General features: G+C 43.0%; 1 protein-coding gene across 3 annotated transcripts in view; it reads left to right on the forward strand.

Annotated features, from left to right (window-relative positions):
* tmem163a (transmembrane protein 163a) overlaps window positions 1-21,656 on the forward strand; it is a 324,264-nt gene that overhangs the window by 282,635 nt on the left and 19,973 nt on the right. For all 3 annotated transcript variants that reach the window (XR_011592649.1, XR_011592650.1, XM_070875430.1), the window contains exons 6-7: window positions 2,782-2,893; window positions 16,382-16,523. Coding sequence is in view for 1 of the 3 variants with exons in the window: in XM_070875430.1 (XP_070731531.1) it covers window positions 2,782-2,893; window positions 16,382-16,523 (254 nt within the window). In the remaining 2 variants the exon portion in view is untranslated. The remainder of the gene's footprint in view (window positions 1-2,781; window positions 2,894-16,381; window positions 16,524-21,656) is intronic.

Raw genomic sequence — 21,656 nt, forward strand, 5'->3', positions numbered from 1 at the left:
CATCCCTTTTTGGCGTGGAAGCAAGTCAACGTCGACACGAGGGACCGCCTATGATGATGATGATGACAATGGGGTGGGGTCGAAAATTCTGAAAGGGTCAAGCGGCATCTGTAGCTATTTCCAGGCTGAAATGACAGTGGATTAGGAAGTGACTGTTTGAAATTCGGGTCGACTGAAGATAGCTTCTCAGGCTAACTGCGCAGTATCCTGTTTCAAAAGCCTGTCTCTCTGTCTGTGCCTGGAAGTTAAAGTCAACTTTAGCAGAAGCACAAAACAGGCAGTAGCAGATTGGCCACCTGTTATACAGCTGGCTGATTTTCCTTTCCAATAAAGTCAATGGAAAGATAAATGGAGCGGGATGTACAAGGGCTGATCTGCTACCACCCACTTTGCGCCCCTGCAGAAATTGAATGCCACACCCCTCTGTATTTTATCTCTCACTGTTTTCAGCCAGGCAATGGCATTGGTTATTTTCTAATACAATAGGTGTGTGGTGTTTGATTGCTGAGGCAGGCGAACAAATTGCTTGTTTACTTACAATCTGGGTAAAACAACATTGAATCTAGTGCAATGGCATTTTAATTATGTATCATCTCAAATGCCTTTTTTTTTACTTGCATGAATACATTATCCTTTAAAGTATAGCATTTAATGTAACTCATTTTCAAAATCCTGTCTATGGAAAGTGAAAATCCCTAAAAATGATGGCGACTGACAATAATGAAGGCAAAGGACGTCCCTATTGCAGGCTTGAGGCTGCTGCTAACAAGCTTGGTCAGTTGCTGTGTTAGCCCTGTGCTGAATGCGAGCAGCAACAGATGGAACATGCTTTGCATCTGGCTCTGATGATACAGACTATGTGATGACAGCTCCCCACAGCCATTGATGTGATAATATATACAAATATGGTTGGTGGTATCTTTGTGGATGCAGCCTAACTTTGTTGGCATGCTTCGTTTCATACAATGCAGTGTAAAGCCTGAAACTGTGACTGGGGTGCTTCTGAAGAATTATTGGACATAACAGTTAGCCAGGTCTTCACCTGATCCTATGTCATCAAAACTTTGATAATGAAAGTTGGGATCTTTGCCCTCATTAATCGTCTGCCAAAGCGAGGTATGGTCACATCTGTATGTGAGCATTGGCAGGTGAGCATAAATTGTTGGACATTGAGATCCACCTGCCATCCTCTTCCCTGCACCTCATTTCAGGGATTCTCATTGAGAATCCCATTGATGGATGTAATGGTGCTGCAGAAAAAAAACAATTAGCACAAAAAGAACCGAGGGCCGAAATTGCCTACTGCTGGAAACAGGGCGCACCTACCCTGTTTCTCTTCTTTTTACCGGTGCAATGGATGCAGTGGCCTCTTGAGCGAAATTCCACTCTTTGGCTTTTTTTTTTCAGCGGAGGTCATAATAGGGGCGGCTGTGCAGCGGTAAGCAGAAGTTCACAGTCTAGAAGGGCGGGTGTAGTGGCCACCACTGACAGTCATCAGCGTAGCACTGAGGACGTCATCATGGTGCTGCGTCATCACGGCTCTCCCCTTCACTTAAAGGGGAGTGCCTGCGCAATTCTTTAAGTTCAGTCCACTTGGCTACCAGAGAGGGTTTCGGCCAGACCAGCAGCCTGGCACCCAAGACGGGGCGCCGAATCCAATCAGGGGCATAATTGTCGGCCCAACATGGCAATCAGCTGACAAAAAAAGAACCATGGCGGTAGCAGCAGTACGTCCTCCCCTTTAAGGGAAGCCGCACTGTCACTTAATAAGGACTCCAAGCTCACCGGCAGAAAAAGCTGCCCTTGGCACTGCGTGATGGGAGCAAGATTTTTTTGACGGAATTTTGCCATTGTGCGGAACATCGGCGGTGGGTGCTTTGATGATGCACTTCGGACGGATCGGCAGCAGCGGAGCAGTAGGGGGGTGAGCGGGTCACCCCCAGGATACTGCAGGAACGGAATTTTCAAAACGGCGGCCATTACACAAAGAATCGGCGGCTATTGCACTCCACAGCGTGGCTGCCGATTTCTGATGGTAACAGACCTTAAGGGACGGGGCAATTTCGGCCCCCCTATGTGCTGTGAGTGAACCAAGTTCGAAATGGTTTCAGTACAGCAAAAAGAAGTTTTGTGGTAGTCCTTAACACTGCTCATCTCCTGACAATCTTGGATGGCCATTTAGATTGGTATTATTTCTACTTAATTGGGATTGTAAAAGCTCAGAAAAAGATTTGGGAGGCCTCGTAATAGTGCATTTGCCTACTTCAAGAGGGAGATTTCCATTGCCCATGCCACCAGCCCTCACTGTCCCAATTCTCAGTTTATCAAGTCCTACCTTAGATGGCTCTTTTATTCTGTTTTGAAAAATACAATAGGCATGTTTTTTTCCATTTTTGACTAATGTGCAGGTTTAAAAATATATTTTCCACATGTTTTTCTTTCAATTTCAAAGTTCCTAAAAATGACAGCTTAAGGTAAAAGACAGCTGGATTGATCGTGGCTTTTTTTGATGGCGCTCCTGTGAAGAGCCTTGGGACGTTTTATTACGTTTAAAGGCGCTATATAAATACAAGATGTTGTCGTTGCTATCACAACCATGTTTACATTTATCCCTCCAGTTAATGACACTGCTCTACAATATAAATGAGGCAGTTTGTTTAGTGAACAGAAACTAATGCCTCTGAATTCCCAGTGACATTCTAGTAGCAGATCTGAATGTAAACAAGCTATATGTTGCCACAATTGGATATTGCACTAAAACAACTATTCTTTTCTTTTTAGGATGATTTCTTGTTTAGTGTTTCGATTATTAGTGGAATACTCTGCAGTATTTTGGCTGTGGTTAAGTTTCTGCTCGGTCGAGTCCTCACAAGCAAGGCCCTGATAACTGATGGTGAGTATTAACACTTTGTGCTGATATGTTCAGTTAAAATGTTTTGTAGCAAAATGTTCATGGAGTTCCATGGGGAGCAGTACAGCATGGTGCATTGGAGCAACACAGTGCAGGCCATAAATATCATGATTGTAAATATATGTGATCATTAAATCATAAACATTGTAGCACAGAAGAACATTTGGCTCATCACACTTGTGCCAGTGGCAGCTCTTCTAGTCAATTCCCATTTTCCTACCCTTTCCCCATATGCTGTTATATTCTTCTTTTTTGACATAAATCCTAATTAAGCAAGGACTAAAACTTTACCAAATACTACCCAGAAATTCAGCATTATAATTTTAAACTGTGTACAACAACAACTTGCATTTATAGAGAGTCTTTAAAATAGAAAAATGTCTGAAGGTGCTTCATAGAAGAGTATTCAGACATAAATTGAGACTGAGCCAATAAAGGAAACATTAGGGTAGATGACCAAAAGCTTCATCACAGGCAGGTTTTAAAGGAGGTAAGAGAGCTGGAGAAATGGAGCGGTTTCTGGAAGGAATTCCAAAGCTTCGGACCTAGACAGCTAAAGACATGGCCACCAGTGGTCGGGTGAAGGACGTTGGCGGTGCACAAAAGGCTATATTGGCGGATCGCAGAGTTCTCGGAGTATAAGGTTGACTTCTTGGGAACAAAGGTTACTTACTGTAGGTTGCCATATGACATCCAAATTCCTCTGCTAAACATAGGTACAATGAGATCCATGCTTCTAAAAAAAATCATCAGCAGACTATTGGAATCTTAAAGCCTCAACAGGTCTGGTGGCATCCTGTTACATAGCCCAATGTCATGCATCATTTGGTTTGCGCCATACTTAATAATTGTGCCATGCAATGAGAACTGCACATGGAGTTTTATGGGAGGAGGGAATTCAGGCTTATGAAGGAGAAGACAACTACAACAGAGGATGCTAAGAGGTTTGCTAGGGAACAACACTTGCCAGTTGCCAGAAATATCCAGTTACATCTGATTAATGAATCTGTCAATTGATGAAAACCTGGCACCCCCATGTTCATAACCGTGCCAACCATCCTGTCCTTGCAAATATGCAACATCCACAACACAAGCAACACCTACTATACAATTACCAATAAGATAATTAATTTCACCTCAAATTCCAATCTACAAAGCTATTACATAGTGAATTAAGTGCCAGCTTATTCTATTGCAGTCCCTAGCTACCTTGCCATTTTTCACCCTTGGTGCCTGATTACAGTGCTCTGTGCCTACACTGATGCATCTATGAAGTGTTATGCAAGTGGCTGGCTGCTATGTCTCAGTAAAAGCTCCTTAAAGCACCGGCCTGAGTGAGCCCAGCTGCAGGTGTATAACGGGCGGCTGATTTGGTACCGCCTGTTTTGTGCCCCCCACCGCCGCCAAAGTTTAATTTCACTCCCATTGTCTCAAGAGTCAAAAACAATCAGATTAACATTGAAGACAATTAAAACAGAAAATGCTGGATTCACTCAGCTGGTCAAGCAGTATCTTTGCAGAGGGAAACAAGAGTTAATGTTTCAGGTCGATGATCTGTCGCAGACCTGAAACGTTAACTCTGTTTTCCTCTGCACAGATGCTGCCTGACCTGCTGATGCAACCAGAATTTTCTGTTTTTATTTCAGATTTCCAGCATCCACTGTATTTTGCTCTTATTTTAGCATTGACATCAGTTTGACTAACTTTTGAATACTTCCATCCTCTGAAAAGTTATTCAGCACTTTTGTGGACCAGCAACTGAGCAATGGCAAATTTATAACAAATAAAGTAGGGTTGAGGTCCCTGACGTTCTGCATTGTTAGTTGGGCGCTAGTCAGTCCACATGCTTGACACAAGACTCCCAAAACAAGCACTCTACTCAGAGCTCTGACACGGCAAGCGAGCCCCAGGTGGGCAGACGAAATGCTTCAAGGACACCCTCAAAGCCTCCTTGAAAAAATATAACATCCCCACCGACACCTGAGAATCCCTGGCCCAAGACCGCCCAACGTAGAGGAAAAGCATCCGGGAAAGCGCTGAACACCTCGAGTCTCTTCACCAAGAGTAAGCTGAAGCCAAGCATTGACAGCGGAGGGAGCGCATAGCAACCCAGGCTCCCCACCCACCTGTTCCTTTAACCATTGTTTGCCCCACCTGTGACAGAGACTGTAGGTCCCGCATTGGACTCTTTAGTCATCTGAGAACTCATTTCTAGTGTGGAAGTAAGTCATCCTTGACTCCGAGGGACTACCCAGAATGATGAGTCAGACAGCATTATCTGTCATTGGTGACTCAGCACACAATAAAATATGTTTTGTGTATTTTGTGCAGAACAAAAGGTGACAAAACAGACAGTAAGAGCTACAAAAAGGGAGTATGAAAAGAAACTTGCAAGGGACATCAAAAATCAAAGAATGTTTTTTACAATTATATGAGGAAAAAGAGGGTGGTCAAGAGCAAAGTGGACCATTTGAATATTGTAAATAAAAATAAGGAAATGGCGGACCACTTGAATAATTACTTTGCACAATATTTATAGTAGAAGAAGAACATAGCATGCTGGACATCCCAAAGAAACTTATACTGAATCAGGGATGGGGACTCACCAAAATTAACAGAAACAAAACAACAGTAATGAAGAAAATAATGGAACTAAAGAATGACAAATCCCCAGGACCAGATGGTTTCCATCTCAAGGTTTAATAGGAAGTAGGTGAAAACATTGCAGATGCCCTAACTATAATCTTCAAAAGTTCTCTCGATTCGGGAACTGTTCCTTTAGATTGGAAAATTGCACATGTCACCCCACTAGTTAAGAAAGGTGAGAGAGGGAAACCAATGAATTATAAACCAATTAGTCTAACATCTGCTGTCGGGAAATTACGAGTCTATAATTAACGATAGAGTGACTAAATACCTTGAAAGTTTTCAGCTGATCAGAGATGTGGAATCTATATCGGTAGAGCTGCAGAACACCAAAGGGCAAAAAACGTTAGTGGGAGTTGTGTACAGACCTCCAAACAGTAGTAGTGATGTTGGGGAGGGCATCAAACAGGAAATTAGGGGTGCATGCAATAAAGGTGCAGCAGTTATAATGGGTGACTTTAATATGCACATAGATTGGGCTAGCCAAACTGGAAGCAATACGGTGGAGGAGGATTTCCTGGAGTGCATAAGGGATGGTTTTCTAGACCAATATGTCGAGGAACCAACTAGGGGGGAGGCCATCTTAGACTGGGTGTTGTGTAATGAGAGAGGATTAATTAGCAATCTCATTGTGCGATGCCCCTTGGGCAAGAGTGACCATAATATGGTGGAATTCCGCATTAGGATGGAGAATGAAACAGTTAATTCAGAGACCATGGTCCAGAACTTAAAGAAGGGTAACTTTGAAGGTATGAGGCGTGAATTGGCTAGGATAGATTGCCGAATGATACTTAAGGGGTTGACTGTGGATGGGCAATGGCAGACATTTAGAGACCGCATGGATGACTTACAACAATTGTACATTCCTGTCTGCGTAAAAATAAAAAAGGGAAGGTGGCTCAACCGTGGCTATCAAGGGAAATCAGGGATAGTATTAAAGCCAAGGAAGTGGCATACAAATTGGCCAGAAATAGCAGCGAACCCGGGGACTGGGAGAAATTTAGAACTCAGCAGAGGAGGACTAAGGGTTTGATTAGGGCAGGGAAATGGAGTACGAGAAGAAGCTTGCAGGGAACATTAAGGCGAATTGCAAAAGTTTCTATAGGTATGTAAAGAGAAAAAGGTTAGTAAAGACAAACGTAGGTCCCCTGCAGTCAGAATCAGGGGAAGTCATAACGGGGAACAAAGAAATGGCAGACCAATTGTAAAAGTACTTTGGTTCGGTATTCACTAAGGAGGACACAAACAACCTTCCGGATATAAAAGGGGTCAGAGGGTCTAGTAAGGAGGAGGAACTGAGGAAAATCTTTATTAGTCAGGAAATTGTGTTGGGGAAATTGATGGGATTGAAGGCCGATAAATCCCCAGGGCCTGATGGACTGCATCCCAGAGTACTTAAGGAGGTGGCCTTGGAAATAGCAGATGCATTGACAGTCATTTTCCAACATTCCATTGACTCTGGATCAGTTCCTATCGAGTGGAGGGTAGCCAATGTAACCCCACTTTTTAAAAAAGGAGGGAGAGAGAAAACAGGGAATTATAGACCGGTCAGCCTGACCTCAGTAGTGGGTAAAATGATGGAATCAATTATTAAGGATGTCATAGCAGCGCATTTGGAAAATGGTGACATGATAGGTCCAAGTCAGCATGGATTTGTGAAAGGGAAATCATGCTTGACAAATCTTCTGGAATTTTTTGAGGATGTTTCCAGTAAAGTGGACAAAGGAGAACCAGTTGATGTGGTATATTTGGACTTTCAGAAGGCTTTCGACAAGGTCCCACACAAGAGATTAATGTGCAAAGTTAAAGCACATGGGATTGGGGGTAGTGTGCTGACGTGGATTGAGAACTGGTTGTCAGACAGGAAACAAAGAGTAGGAGTAAACGGGTACTTTTCAGAATGGCAGGCAGTGACTAGTGGGGTACCGCAAGGTTCTGTGCTGGGGCCCCAGCTGTTTACATTGTACATTAATGATTTAGACGAGGGGATTAAATGTAGTATCTCCAAATTTGCGGATGACACTAAGCTGGGTGGCAGTGTGAGCTGCGAGGAGGATGCTATGAGGCTGCAGAGTGACTTGGATAGGTTAGGTGAGTGGGCAAATGAATGGCAGATGAAGTATAATGTGGATAAATGTGAGGTTATCCACTTTGGTGGTAAAAACAGAGAGACAGACTATTATCTGAATGGTGACAGATTAGGAAAAGGGAAGGTGCAACGAAACCTGGGTGTCATGGTACATTAGTCATTGAAGGTTGGCATGCAGGTACAGCAGGCGGTTAAGAAGGCAAATGGCATGTTGGCCTTCATAGCGAGGGGATTTGCGTACAGGGGCAGGGAGGTGTTGCTACTGTTGTACAGGGCCTTGGTGAAGCCACACCTGGAGTCTTGTGTACAGTTTTGGTCTCCTAACTTGAGGAAGGACATTCTTGCTATTGAGGTGAAGATTCACCAGACTGATTCCCAGAATGGTGGGACTGACCTATCAAGAAAGACTGGATCAACTGGGCTTGTACTCACTGGAGTTCAGAAGAATGAGAGGGGACCTCATAGAAACGTTTAAAATTCTGACGGGTTTGGACAGGTTAGATGCAGGAAGAATGTTCCCAATGTTGGGGAAGTCCAGAACCAGGGGTCACAGTCTAAGGATAAGGGGTAAGCCATTTAGGACCGAGATGAGGAGAAACTTCTTCACCCAGAGTGGTGAACCTGTGGAATTCTCTACCACAGAAAGTAGTTGAGGCCAATTCACTAAATATATTCAAAAGGGAGTTAGATGAAGTCCTTACTACTCGGGGGATCAAGGGGTATGGTGAAAAAGCAGGAAGGGGGTACTGAAGTTTCATGTTCAGCCATGAACTCATTGAATGGCGGTGCAGGCTAGAAGGGCTGAATGGCCTGCTCCTGCACCTATTTTCTATGTTTCTATAGTCAGCATGGATTTATAAAGGGTAGGTCATACCTGATTGAATTTTTTGCAGAGGTGACTAAAGTAGTGGACAGGGGAATGTCTATGGATATTATTTATATGGACTTCCAGGAAGTATTTGGTAAAATCCCTCATAAGAGACTGTTAGCTAAAATTGAAACTCATGCAATTGAAGGAAAATTATTGACCTGGTTAAGAAATTGGCTGATCAGCAGGAGACAGAGAATAGGGATAATGGGCAGGTACTCTAATTGGCAGGATGTGACTAGTGGTGACCCGCAAGGATCTTTGTTGGGGCTCAACTACTCACCGTATGTATGAATAACTTAGATAATGGGATGGAAAGCAACATATCTAAGTATACTGATGACATAAAGATAGGCGGCATTGTAGTTTGGATGGAAGCATAAAATTACATAGAAATATTAATAGATTAAGCGAATGGGTAAAACTGTGACAAATGGATTTCAGTGTAGGCAAATGTGAGATCATCCACTTTGGACCTAAAAGGATAGAACAGGGTACTTTATAAATGGTGAAAAGCTAAAAACAGTGGAGCTCCAAAGAGACTTGGAGGTCCATGTACATAGATTATTAAAGTGTCATGGACAGGTACAGAAAATAATCAAAAAGGCTAATGGAATGTTGGCCTTTATATCTAAAGGACTAGAATACAAGGGGGTAGAAGTTATGCTACAGCTATACAAAGCCCTGGTTAGACCACACATGGAGTACTGTGAGCAGTTCTGGGCACCCCAACTTAGGAAGTATATATTGGCATTGGAAGGAGTGCAACGTAGATTTGCCAGAATGATACCTGGACTCAAAGGGTTAAATTACGAGGAAAGATTACACAAACTAGGGTTGTACTCCCTGAAATTTAGAAGGTTAAGGGGTGACTTGATCGAAGTTTTCAAGATATTATGGGGAACTGATAGGGTAGATATTGTGTAATGATGGACTGCATCCCAGAGTACTTAAGGAGGTGGCCTTGGAAATAGCGGATGCATTGACAGTCATTTTCCAACATTCCATAGACTCTGGATCAGTTCCTATGGAGTGGAGGGTAGCCAATGTAACCCCACTTTTTAAAAAAGGAGGGAGAGAGAAAACAGGGAATTATAGACTGGTCAGCCTGACATCGGTAGTGGGTAAAATGATGGAATCAATTATTAAGGATGTCATAGCAGCGCATTTGGAAAGAGGTGACATGATAGGTCCAAGTCAGCATGGATTTGTGAAAGGGAAATCATGCTTGACAAATCTTCCGGAATTTTTTGATGATGTTTCCAGTAGAGTGGACAAGGGAGAACCAGTTGATGTGGTATATTTGGACTTTCAGAAAGCTTTCAACAAGGTCCCACACAAGAGATTAATGTGAAAAGTTAAAGCACATGGGATTGGGGGTAGTGTGCTGACGTGGATTGAGAACTGGTTGGCAGACAGGAAGCAAAGAGTAGGAGTAAATGGGTACTTTTCAGAATGGCAGGCAGTGACTAGTGGGGTACCGCAAGCTTCTGTGCTGGGGCCCCAGCTGTTTACATTGTACATTATGATTTAGACGAGGGGATTAAATGTAATATCTCCAAATTTGCAGATGACACTAAGTTGGGTGGCAGTGTGAGCTGCGAGGAGGATGCTATGAGGCTGCAGAGTGACTTGGATAGGTTAGGTGAGTGGGAAAATGAATGGCAGATGAAGTATAATGTGGATAAATGTGAGGTTATCCACTTTGGTGGTTAAAAACAGAGAGACAGACTATTATCTGAATGGTGATAGATTAGGAAAAGGGGAGGTGCAACGAGACCTGGGTGTCATGGTACATCAGTCATTGAAGGTTGGCATGCAGGTACAGCAGGCGGTTAAGAAAGCAAATGGCATGTTGGCCTTCATAGCGAGGGGATTTGAGTACAGGGGCAGGGGGGAGGTGTTATTATAGTTGTACAGGGCCTTGGTGAGGCCACACCTGGAGTATTGTGTACAGTTTTAGTCTCCTAACTTGAGGAAGGACATTCTTGCTTTTGAGGGAGTGCAGCGAAGGTTCACCAGACTGATTCCTGGGATGGCGGGACTGACATATCAAGAAAGACTGGATCAACTGGGCTTGTATTCACTGGAGTTCAGAAGAATGAGAGGGGATCTCATAGAAACGTTTAAAATTCTGACGGGTTTAGACAGGTTAGATGCAGGAAGAATGTTCCCAATTTTGGGGAAGTCCAGAACCAGGGGTCACAGTCTAAGGATAAGGGGTAAGCCATTTAGGACTGAGATGAGGAGAAACTTCTTCACCCAGAGAGTGGTGAACCTGTGGAATTCTCTACCACAGAAAGTTGTTGAGGCCAATTCACTAAATATATTCAAAAAGGAGTTAGATGTAGTCCTTACTACTTGGGGGATCAATGGGTATGGTGAGAAAGCAGGAATGGGGTACTGAAATTGCATGTTCAGCCATGAACTCATTAAATAGCGGTGCAGGCTAGAAGGGCCGAATGGCCTACTCCTGCACCTATTTTTTATGTTATGTTATGTTTATGAGACAGGGTTAATTAGCAATGTCATAGTAATGGATCACCTGGGGCAGAGTGATCATAATATGATAGAATTTCACATTACGTTTGAGAGTGACTTACCTAAATCTGAAACTGGAGTCTTAGGGCTCAATTTTCCCCAGTGATTTTCGCCATTTTTTTTGGTGTAGCCTGCTCTTTTTGGCCTCAGTTGAAAAACCAGAGTTTCCTCAATCAATTTGCACAAATGTAACTCAGTTAGTTACGAGTTTTTTAGGTCAGTTTTTTTTTCATCCAAAGGGGGCGTAACCAGCCACCCGCACACATTCTGGTCATTTATTGCAGTTTGGCCAGCTGAGAGTTGCTCCAGTTCTGCTTAGGCCAGCGTATGTGGCCTCTCCAGAAAGTGGAGAGTTAAATAAATTGGCACAAGTAAGGAAATCGGCGCAGCAGGTGCCCGGACACACACTAAAAGAATTGAAAAACACATAGCAGCAATTTACCTCCAACCCCACCCAAAGGCTGTCTGGTCCCATTCTTGGTCCCCGGTTCACACACACAGGAAGGCTGTGAGTGAGAGAGAGAGAGAGAGAGAGAGAGAGAGAGAGAGAAATGTGTTGGGAGCTGGCTGTATGCTTCACTTTGCAGCCTCAGTTCTCATTGTGTCCCTGGTTACCATGGCAGCCTGATCTTTTTGGCGCAGATCAAGGCTCCACCCCCAAAACTAAAGGGTAGGTTAGGCCACGCCAAAATGAAGAAATCCAACGGGGAAACTTAGAACATTTTTTTTGGTGTACTTGGGCCCCCAAAAATCGAGCGTAACTCTTCAAGAAGGCAAAAAAAAAGCTTTGGAGAAAATTGAGCCCCTAAACTTAAATAAAGCCAATCACATAGGTATGAAGGGTGAGTTGGCTAAGGTCATTTGGAAAAATAGATTACAAGGTATGGCAGTAGATTGGCTAGCATATAATAAAATATTTCATAATTCCCAACAAAAATACATTCCATTGAGAAACATAAACTACACAGGAAAAGTGATCCATCTGTAGCTAACTAAATAAGTTAAGGATAGCATTAGATTGAAAGAAGAAGCTTATAATGTTGTGAAGAATTGCTATTCTGAGGATTGGGAGAGTTTCAGAAACCAGTAAAGGATGACCAAAAAATTTATAAAAAGGGAAAAAAAAGACTGAGAGAAAACTAGCAAGAAATATAAAAACAGATTGTAAGAGCTTCTACATGTATGTAAAAAGGAAGAGAGTAGCAAAAGTAAACATTGGTCCCTCAGAGGCTGAGGCAGGAGAAATTATTATGGGGCATAAGGAAATGGCAGAAACATTAAACAAATATTTTGTATCTGTCTTCACAGTAGAAGATGCAAAAAACATACCTAAAATGGTAGAGAACCAAGGGTCTAATGAGGGTGAGGAACTTAATGTAATTAATATATGTAGAGAAAAAGTACTAGAGAAAATAATGGGACTAAAAGCCGACAAATCCACCAGACCTGACGGCCTACATCCTCGGATTCTAAAAGAGTTGGCTGCAGAGATAGCGGATGCATTGGTTTTGATCTTCCAAAATTCCCTAGATTCTAGAAATGTCCCAGTGGATTGGAAAGTGCGTAGCAAATGTAACACCGCTATTCAAGAAAGAAGGGAGAGAGAAAACAGGGAACTACAGGCCAGTTAGCCTAACATCAGTTGTCGGGAAATTGTTAGAATCCATTGTTGAGGAAGTGGTATCAGGGCACTTAGAAAATCATAACATGATCAGGCAGAGTCAACATGGTTTTATGAAAGGGAAACCGTGTTTGACAAATTAGAGTTTTTTGAGGATGTAACTAGCAGGGGAAACAAGTGGATGTAGTATATTTGGATTTCCAAAAGGCGTTCGATAAGGTGCCACATAAAAGGTTATTACACAAGATAAGGGATCATAGCACGGAAGAAGGCCATTCGGCCCGTCGTGCCCGTGCTGACTCTCAGCTTGTCTCATTCCCTGCCCTTTCCCCATAGTATGGCAATTGTTTTCCCTTCAGATATTTATCCAACTCCCTGTCATGGGTTTGGAGGTAATGTATTAGCATGGATAGAGGATTAGTTATCAAACAGGAAACAGAGAGTAGGGATAAACTGGTCTTTTTCAGGTTGGCAGGCTGTAACTAGTGGGGTGCCGCAAGGCTCGGTGTTGGGGCCTCAGCTATTTACAATCTATATTAATGATCTAGATAAAGGGACCGAGTGTAATGTATCCAAGTTTTCTGACGATACAAAGCTAGATGGGACATAAGCTGTGAGGAGAACACAAAGTGTCTTCAAAGGGAAATGTAAGGTTATTCACTTTGGTAGGATGAATAGAAGAACAGAATTGTTTTTAAATGCTGAGAAACTTTTAAATGTTGGTGTTCAGAGAGATTTTGGTGTCCTTGTACATGAAACACAGAAAGCTAGCATGCAAGTACAGCAAGCAATAAGGAAGGCAAATGGCATGTTGTCCTTTATTGCAAGGGTGTTGGAGTATAAGTTTAAGGATGTCTTGCTACAATTGTGCAGAGCCTTCGTGATACCACACGTGGAGTACCCATGACATAGATAGAACAAAGAAAGAGGTTCTGCTGAGGGAGTTTGAGCAGCTGGGGACTAAATGAAAAAATAGAACCAGAAAGGTAATAATCTCTGGATTATTACCTGAGCCACGAGCACATTTGCATAGGGTAAATAAGATCAGAGAGATAAACACGTGGCTCAAAGACTGGTGTGGGAGAAATGGGTTTCGGTTTATGGGGCACTGGTACCAGTATTGGAGTAAGAGGGAGCTGTTCCGTTGGAACGGGCTCCACTTGAACCATGCTGGGACTAGTGCTCTGGCAAATCGAATAACTAGGACTTTAAACTAGAGAGGGCTTTAAACTAAATAGTATGTGGGGGGGGGGGGGGGGAGGGGGGTGGAGGGGAGCATTCAGGTGAGCGAAAATTTAAAAAGTCCAAGAGCAAGGATAAGGCAATAGAGCAGGGTAGCGGTGGGGGAAATGATAACCAGAGTGTGACAGGAAGGGACAGAATATACAAAAATAAAAGTGTATCAGAAAGTGGGGTCAAAGCAAGGAAAAATAGTAAAAAGAAAAAATTAACAGCTCTTTATCTGAATGCATGCAGCTTTCGTAACAAGATAGATGAGTTGATGGCACAAATAGATATAAATGGGTATGATCTGATAGCCATTACAGAGACATGGTTGCAAGGTGACCAAGATTTGGAACTGAATATTCAGGGGTATTTGACAATTTGGAAGGATGGACAAAAAGGAAAAGGAGGTGGGGTAGCTTTATTAATAAAGAATGAGATCAATGCAGTAGTGAGAAATGATATTGGCTCAGAAGATCAAGATGTAGAATCAGTTTGGGTGGAGTTAAGAAATAATAAGAGGAAGAAGTCACTGGTGGGCATAGTCTATAGATCCCCTAACAGTAGCTACACTGTTGGATGAAGTATAAATAAATAAATAATTGCAGCTTGTAAGAAAGGTAAGGCAATAATCATTGGCGATTTTAATCTTCATATTGATTGGACAAATCAAATTGGCCAAGATAGCCTTGAGGAAGAGTCCATAGATTGTATCCAAGATGGTTTCCTTGAACAGTACATTGTGGAACCAACTAGGGAGCAGGCTATCTTAGATCTGGTACTGTGTAATGAGACAGGATTAATAAATGATCTCATAGTAAAGGATCCTCCAGGAAAGAGTGATCATAGCATGAATTTCAAATTCAGTTGGAGGGTGAGAAAGTTGGATCTCAAACCAGTGTCCAGATCTTTAAATGAAGGAATATGAGGACAGATTTGGCTAAAGTGGACTGGGAAAATAGATTAAAGTGTAAGACGATTGATAAACAGTGGTAGATATTTAAGGAGATACTTCATAACTCTCAACAAAATTATATTCCAGTGAGAAGGAAAGACTTTAAGAGAAGGGAGAACCATCCATGGTTAACTAAGGAAGTAAAGGATGGTATCATGGGCTGTGATGTGTTTGAGTTGAGTTGAGTTGAGAGGTGGGATGAGGGGGTTCTGCAAAGAGAAATTTAGAAAATATGGATCCTTGAGGTAATAAAAGATATGGACTAGCTTCCAGCAGTGGGAGAGGTGGACAATGTTGTGGAGGTGGAACAAAGTAATCTTGCTAATAGAAAGGATGTTTTGAAGGAAGGTCACTTTGGGTCAGGCAGTATGCTAAATTTTCTCATCTCTCAACTTAACCTGAGTTGGCAGTCAGAAATGTTGACAATTCAAGAACAAAGGCACATAGGTACCAATGGGATAAAAGGAGGTTATTTCGGTTGTGCATGTTTAGAAAGGGGAAACTTTTAAGAATAATAAAGTTGTTATGGTTTCTAGAAAAGCTGCCGTTTCTAAAAGTTGGTCATTTTATATCCGATAGGGAGGAACGTTTACTTTGTGTGGAATCTCTAGGTTACTGTTCTCTTATCTGTAGGGTTTATTAGTTAGTCTAAAAAAGTTCCAATAGAGCATGTGTAGTTATGTTTCATTCTCTTAGCTAAACTACCCTATCGCTTATCTTCTCTCCCCCTTTCACTGGTCACTCGGCCCCATCCCCAACACCAACTTCATTTGGATCAATTTGGCTGATGTAAGGTAAAAATAAATTAATGTATTAAAAATCTTATGTAAATTTACTACATTTATTCTAGATTGAGTTAATAGAACTATATCTATAGAATATTATTTTGCATATATAATATGGTTGGTTTAAGCAAAAAAAACATTTGCAACTGGAAGAACATTCTGTATCTCAGGATACATTTGAACTGATTACCATTTTATACTGGTTAATGAATCTGCATAATTTAAATCTTATGTGCATTGTTGACTTACAACGCTAGAATCGTACAATCATAGAATAGTACAGCACAGGAGGCCATGCGGCCCATCGAGTCTATGCCGACTCTTTCGAAGAGCAAACCAGTTAAACCTACTTCCCTGCTCTTTCCCATATCCCCGACAAGAATTGCGCAACTTTACTTTCAGGAGTTTTTTTTTTATATTAAACAATTTTTATTTGGCTCTATATAATTCATCAAATTTATATTAAATTTAAGTTACTTTTCAGACACTTTTTCTTTTGTATTCTAAAATACATTCTTTAAAGTATTAATTGCTGTTGAACAGTGTATTCCCATCTCATCTTAATTTACTTCTGGATGGAAGATCCAGCAGTAAATCCTGCCAATTGATTTAAAACTCATTTAAAACCAATTGGTCAGAGAGCCAATCTATGAAACACACTTCATTTTGTAACAATTTATCATCTGGCAGTTCTCCAACCGTGGAGATTCACTGTTCCAATTCTGTCTTTTTGTCTTGCAGGTTTTAACTCCTTAGTTGGAGGCATCATGGGATTTTCTATACTGATCAGTGCAGAAGTCTTCAATAATAATCCTGGTGTTTGGTATTTGGATGGCACCATAGGAATTCTCATCGGAATGATCATTCTTGCATATGGGATAAAGTAAGCTTCACTTTTCTTGAGGATATCATTTTATAAAGAGATTGGGTAGAAGACAGCACAAATTATTTTTCTTAAGTTTTTTTTGAAAAATGATACAAAAGTAAACAAAATAGTCTGATGGCATAACTGTCCAACACACTAGCTTGAATCTGTTTTAGTTGAATAGAGAAGATGCAGTTCTGCTGCTGCTGATAGCTGTTGGATGTTGAATACCATCAGGAAAGTTGACATCACACTTTTTTAAGGACTCAAGACAGTCAGATGAGTTTGTGTTAGCCTTGGCTCAGTGGTAAATCTCTCACCTCTGAGTCAGAAGGTTGTGGGTTCAAGTTCAACTCCAGAAACTAGAGCACATAATCTAGACTGACACTGATCAGTGCAGTATTCAGGGAGTGCTGCACTGTCAGAGGTACCGTCCATTGGATGACATGTTAAACCGAGGCATTGTCTGCCCTCTTTAGTGAATGTAAAAGATCCCATGTAATTATTCAACAAAGAGCCAGGAAGTTTTCCCCAGCGATCTGGCCAATATTTATGCCTCAACCAATATCACTAAAACATTATCTGGTCATTATCTGATTGTTCTTTGTGAAAACTTGTTGTGCTTCTGAAATTAAAAGTGTTTGCAGTTCAAAAGTACTTCATTGGCTGTAAAGCACTCTGGGATGTCCTACAGTCATGAAAGGCACTATATAATTACATAGAATTTACAGCACAGAAATAGGCCATTCAGCCAAGCTGGTCTATGCTGGTGTTTATGATCCACATAAACTTCAGCCCATCCTATTTCATCTCACCTTATCACCATAATCCTATTCCTTTCTCCCTCATGTATTTATCTAGCTTCCCCTTAAAAGCATCTATGCAATTCTCCTTAACTACCCTGCAGTAGTATGTTCCACATTCTAACCACTCTCTGGGTAAAGAGGTTTCTCCTGAATTATTTATTGGATTTTATTAGTGACTATATTATATTTATGGGCCCTACTTTTGGACTCTCCCACAAATGAAAACATCTTCCCTATCAGACCCCTTCATATTTTTAAAGATCCCTATGTGTCACCACTCAGACATCTCTTTTCTAGAGCAAAGAGCCCCAGCCTGTTCAGTTCTTCCTGTTGTTCTCTCATCGTTCTGGTATCATGTTTGTAAATTTTGCATGCACCTTCTCCAGTGCCTGTGTGTCATTTTTGTAATATGGAGACCAGAACTGCACACAATACTCCAAGTGTGGTCTAACCAAGATTCTATACAATTTTAACATAATTTTCCTGCTTTTAAATGCTATTTTTTTTAGAAATTAACCCTAGTGCTTTGTTTGCATTTTTTATGGGCTTGTTAACTTGCATTTCTACTTTTAATGATTTGTGAGTGTGTACCCCCATAGATCCCTTTGCTTCTCCACACCATTTAGATTCTTATTTTCCGAACCTTTATTTCCAATTACTGTATGATCGTTCTGTACTAGTTTTGATAGGCAACATGGCAGCTGCTAATTATGTGAACATGAATTGCCTTTAGGCTAGGTTATGGCATTGCTATTGGATGCCTTCACATTTGGCAGCGAGGAATAACGTGATAGCATTTTCACAGCCGATGTATGATCAACTCTACAAGGAAGTGATTGGCATGAACTTTTGGTGGTAGTTATAACAAGTTTGTTTCACGAGAGAATGCAAAATGGGACAATAACTGTGTAGAGACTGGGGTGCATAGGGTTACGGGGAGAGGGCAGGTAAGTGGAGCTGAGTCCATGACCAGATCAGCCATGATCTTATTGAATGGCAGAGCAGACTCGAGGGGCTAGATGGCCTACTTCTGTTCCTAATTCTTATGTTCTTATGTTCTTATAGACTTAGGGACAATGCACATTATGGGCCCAAGTTTCGGGCCGCGCCTAGAACGGCGCAGCCCCAACCTGGACACCCGTTTTTCGCGCCACAAAGTGCGCCTAAAAAAAACTTCCGTATTCTCCGGCTCCCTGCTGGTCCTCTTGAGCCGGGCGCGGCGCAGCATGAGCTGTAGGGGGCGGAGCTAGGTCCCTGCGTTGAAAACAGTGCCAGGACCTCTGCACATGCGCACTAGCTCCAGGCGCCCAAAACTGTGTGGGAGGGGCCCGAAGCACGCAGCCCCTAGCCCTGGCCAAATGGCCTCACTGGGGCTGCGTGCATAAGGCTGCCTCCCACGCCCAGCTCCTGCTTCCTCCCGACCTGACTCCCGCTTCCCCCTCCCCCACCCCCGGACCGGACTGGACCCGACCCGCGCTTCCCACCCCACCCGACCTGACCTCCCTCTCCCTCCCTCCCTCCCCCCCCCCAGCACCCGGACCGCACCCGAACAACCTGACCTCCCTCCCCCCGCCCCCGACACGAACCGACCCGACCTCCCTCTGTCCCTCCCGACCCGACCCGCGCTCCCTCCCCCCCGAACCAACCCGACCCCCCTCCTTTTTCCCCTTCTCTTCTCCCCCCCTTTCCCCTTCTCTTCTCCCCCCCTTTCCCCTTCTCTTCTCCCCCCCTTTCCCCTTCTCCTCTCCCCCCCTTTCCCCTTCTCCTCTCCCCCCTTTCCCCTTCTCCTCTCCCCCCCTTTCCCCTTCTCCTTCTCCCCCCTTTCCCCTTCCCCCTTCTCCTTCTCCTCCTCCCCCCATCTCCTTCTCCCCCCACTTCCCCTCCTCCTCCCCCCTTCTCTACCATCTTGCCCCCCCCCTCCTCCCCTCGCTGTCAGAAACACAGACACTGACAGACAGAGTGTGAGAGACACACACAGACAGAGAGATAGAGACACTGACAGACACACACTGGGGGGGGGGGGGGGGGGGGGGGGGTCCCCAGCACGCTGTTGGAGGGCTCCTGGTGCTGCAGTTGGTAAGTAGAAAATGTTTTATTTATTGATTTAAAAAAAGTATATTTCTTATTAATTTTTTTTGATTGATTTATTGGTTGATTTATTGATGTTTTTATCATTTATTATTGATGATGGCTCTTTATTTGTAAAACTGAAGTGTTTAATGTTTGTAAACTTCCCTTTAAACCCAGCCCCCCCCCCCATTCCCTACACCTGATTTTTAACCTACGCCTGATTTTCTAAAGTGTAGACAAGGTTTTTTCGAGCGTACAAAAATCTTCACTTACTCCATTCTAAGTTAGTTTGGAGTAAGTTTTCACTGCCGAAACTTTGAAAATAGGTGTAAGTGGCTGGACACGCCCCCTTTTGAAAAAAAAAATTCTGTTCCAAAGTGAAACTGTTCTAACTGACTAGAACTGGAGCAAACTAAATGCCGAGAATTTGAATTTCTAAGATATTCCGTTCTACACCAGTTGCTCCAAAAAATCAGGAGCAACTGAGGCCGAAACTTGGGCCCATTATTGTTTATTTTAAATTGTTCCCAAAGTGACCTCACTGGACTTGGAACTTCTCGTTGGCAAGCCCACGTACAGTTCTTTCCGTAATTGATCATTAAGTGGCAATCTCACTCAGCGACTAAAGTGATGGCTGGTATCAAAAATATAATTATCACACTTGTGCAGTCGGAGTTGCTCTTGTGATGAAGGTTAAATTGAATCATTTTGACAGTGTAGACGGAGCTCTATCCTCAGCTAACACCTGGAGTGCTTGCTAAATTGGGCACAAAAGTGGAAAATGTTTGATACAACTTAACCTTGAATACAAAATTTACACAACAGGGAATCTCACCAGTTACATTTTGTATCCGTCTCTGAAGTTCACTGACAAAGCTAAAAGATTCCTACTTATGGAAATTGCTGCTGCAATGTGCTTTACTAGAACAAAGGTCTTTGAAGGTAGCAAAATGCAGGAAAGTAGCAAATATGCAGATAATATGCAGTAATAAACTCACCAACCAATATTCATGGCCACCCTCTTGACCTTGCCATCTCTTGTGGTCTCGCTACTCCCATTGTGTCAATCACAGTTAAGGCTATTTTAGAGCCACGTACTCGTATCGCTCTCATCCCCTCTCCATCGCCACCCCCCGCCCCCAACCTTACTTCCTTTTGTGTCCGCCCCTGGAAAAAACTCTCTTTCGACTCTCTGACAACTGCACTTATGAACTCCTAACTGTCCAGCCTTTGGCCCTCCATTCATCATGACATTTCTGCAGCTACCGATCTGGTCAATCACACCCTCACCACCACCTATTAAAACAATTATTCACTCTCGCCCTGGCCGTTCCCTCTGGTACAGCCCTGATCTTCGCTCCCTTTAAGTCCAAGGGAAGCAGACTTGAACAGATCTGGCGCACAACTGGTTTAGCCATTCACTGCCAGATCAGACTGGACCACATAAAGCACTATCGGGTCCTGTTCTCGTCTGCCTTAATTGCTCATTATTCCTGAATCATTCTGGAATGTAAAGATAAACCCCGGCTTCTATTCTCCACTGTAAACCACCTTTGTTATCCCCTCTCCCCATTCTCCACCCTCACCTCCGACAATAAGTGTGAGGATTTCATGGACTTCTTTGTCTCTGAGACCATCTGTTCGGCCGCCTCTGCTTCTTCCCTTCCTTTCCCCAGCTCACCGGGCCAAACTTCCTTTAAGGATCCCTCCTCCCCTAACCCTGACCTCTCAACTTTCGCCAGCTTCTCTTCGATCTCCCCTCATGACCTTTGAGCTTATTCTGTCCATGAGACTCACTTCCTGCTCCCTTGACCCTATTCGCACCAAACTGCTGACCACCCAACTTCTTTTTCTGGTACTGTCCCCCTCTCCCTTAAATCTGCTGGCATCACCCCTCTCCTCAAAAAAACAATCCTCCACCCTTCCGCCCTTGCAAACTATCGTCCCATCTCCAACCTCCCTTTCCTCTCAAGTCCTTGAACGTGTTGTTGCCTCCCAAAACTGTGCCCATCTTTCCCGCAATTCCATGTTTGAATCCCTCCAATCCGGATTGATTGCCACAGTACCAAAACGGCTCTTATCAAAGTCACAAACGACATTCTTTCTGACTGTGACAAAGGCAAATTATCCCTCCTCATCCTTCTTGACTTGTCTGCAACCTTTGACATGGTTGACCACTCTATCCTTCTCTAATGCATCTCCACTGTCATCTAGCTGGGTGGGACTGCACTTGCCTGGTTCCATTCTTACCTATCTAACCGTAGCCAGAGAATCA

Source organism: Pristiophorus japonicus, chromosome 3 (genome assembly GCF_044704955.1).
Source record: "Pristiophorus japonicus isolate sPriJap1 chromosome 3, sPriJap1.hap1, whole genome shotgun sequence".
NCBI classification, from domain to species: Eukaryota; Metazoa; Chordata; class Chondrichthyes; family Pristiophoridae; genus Pristiophorus; species Pristiophorus japonicus.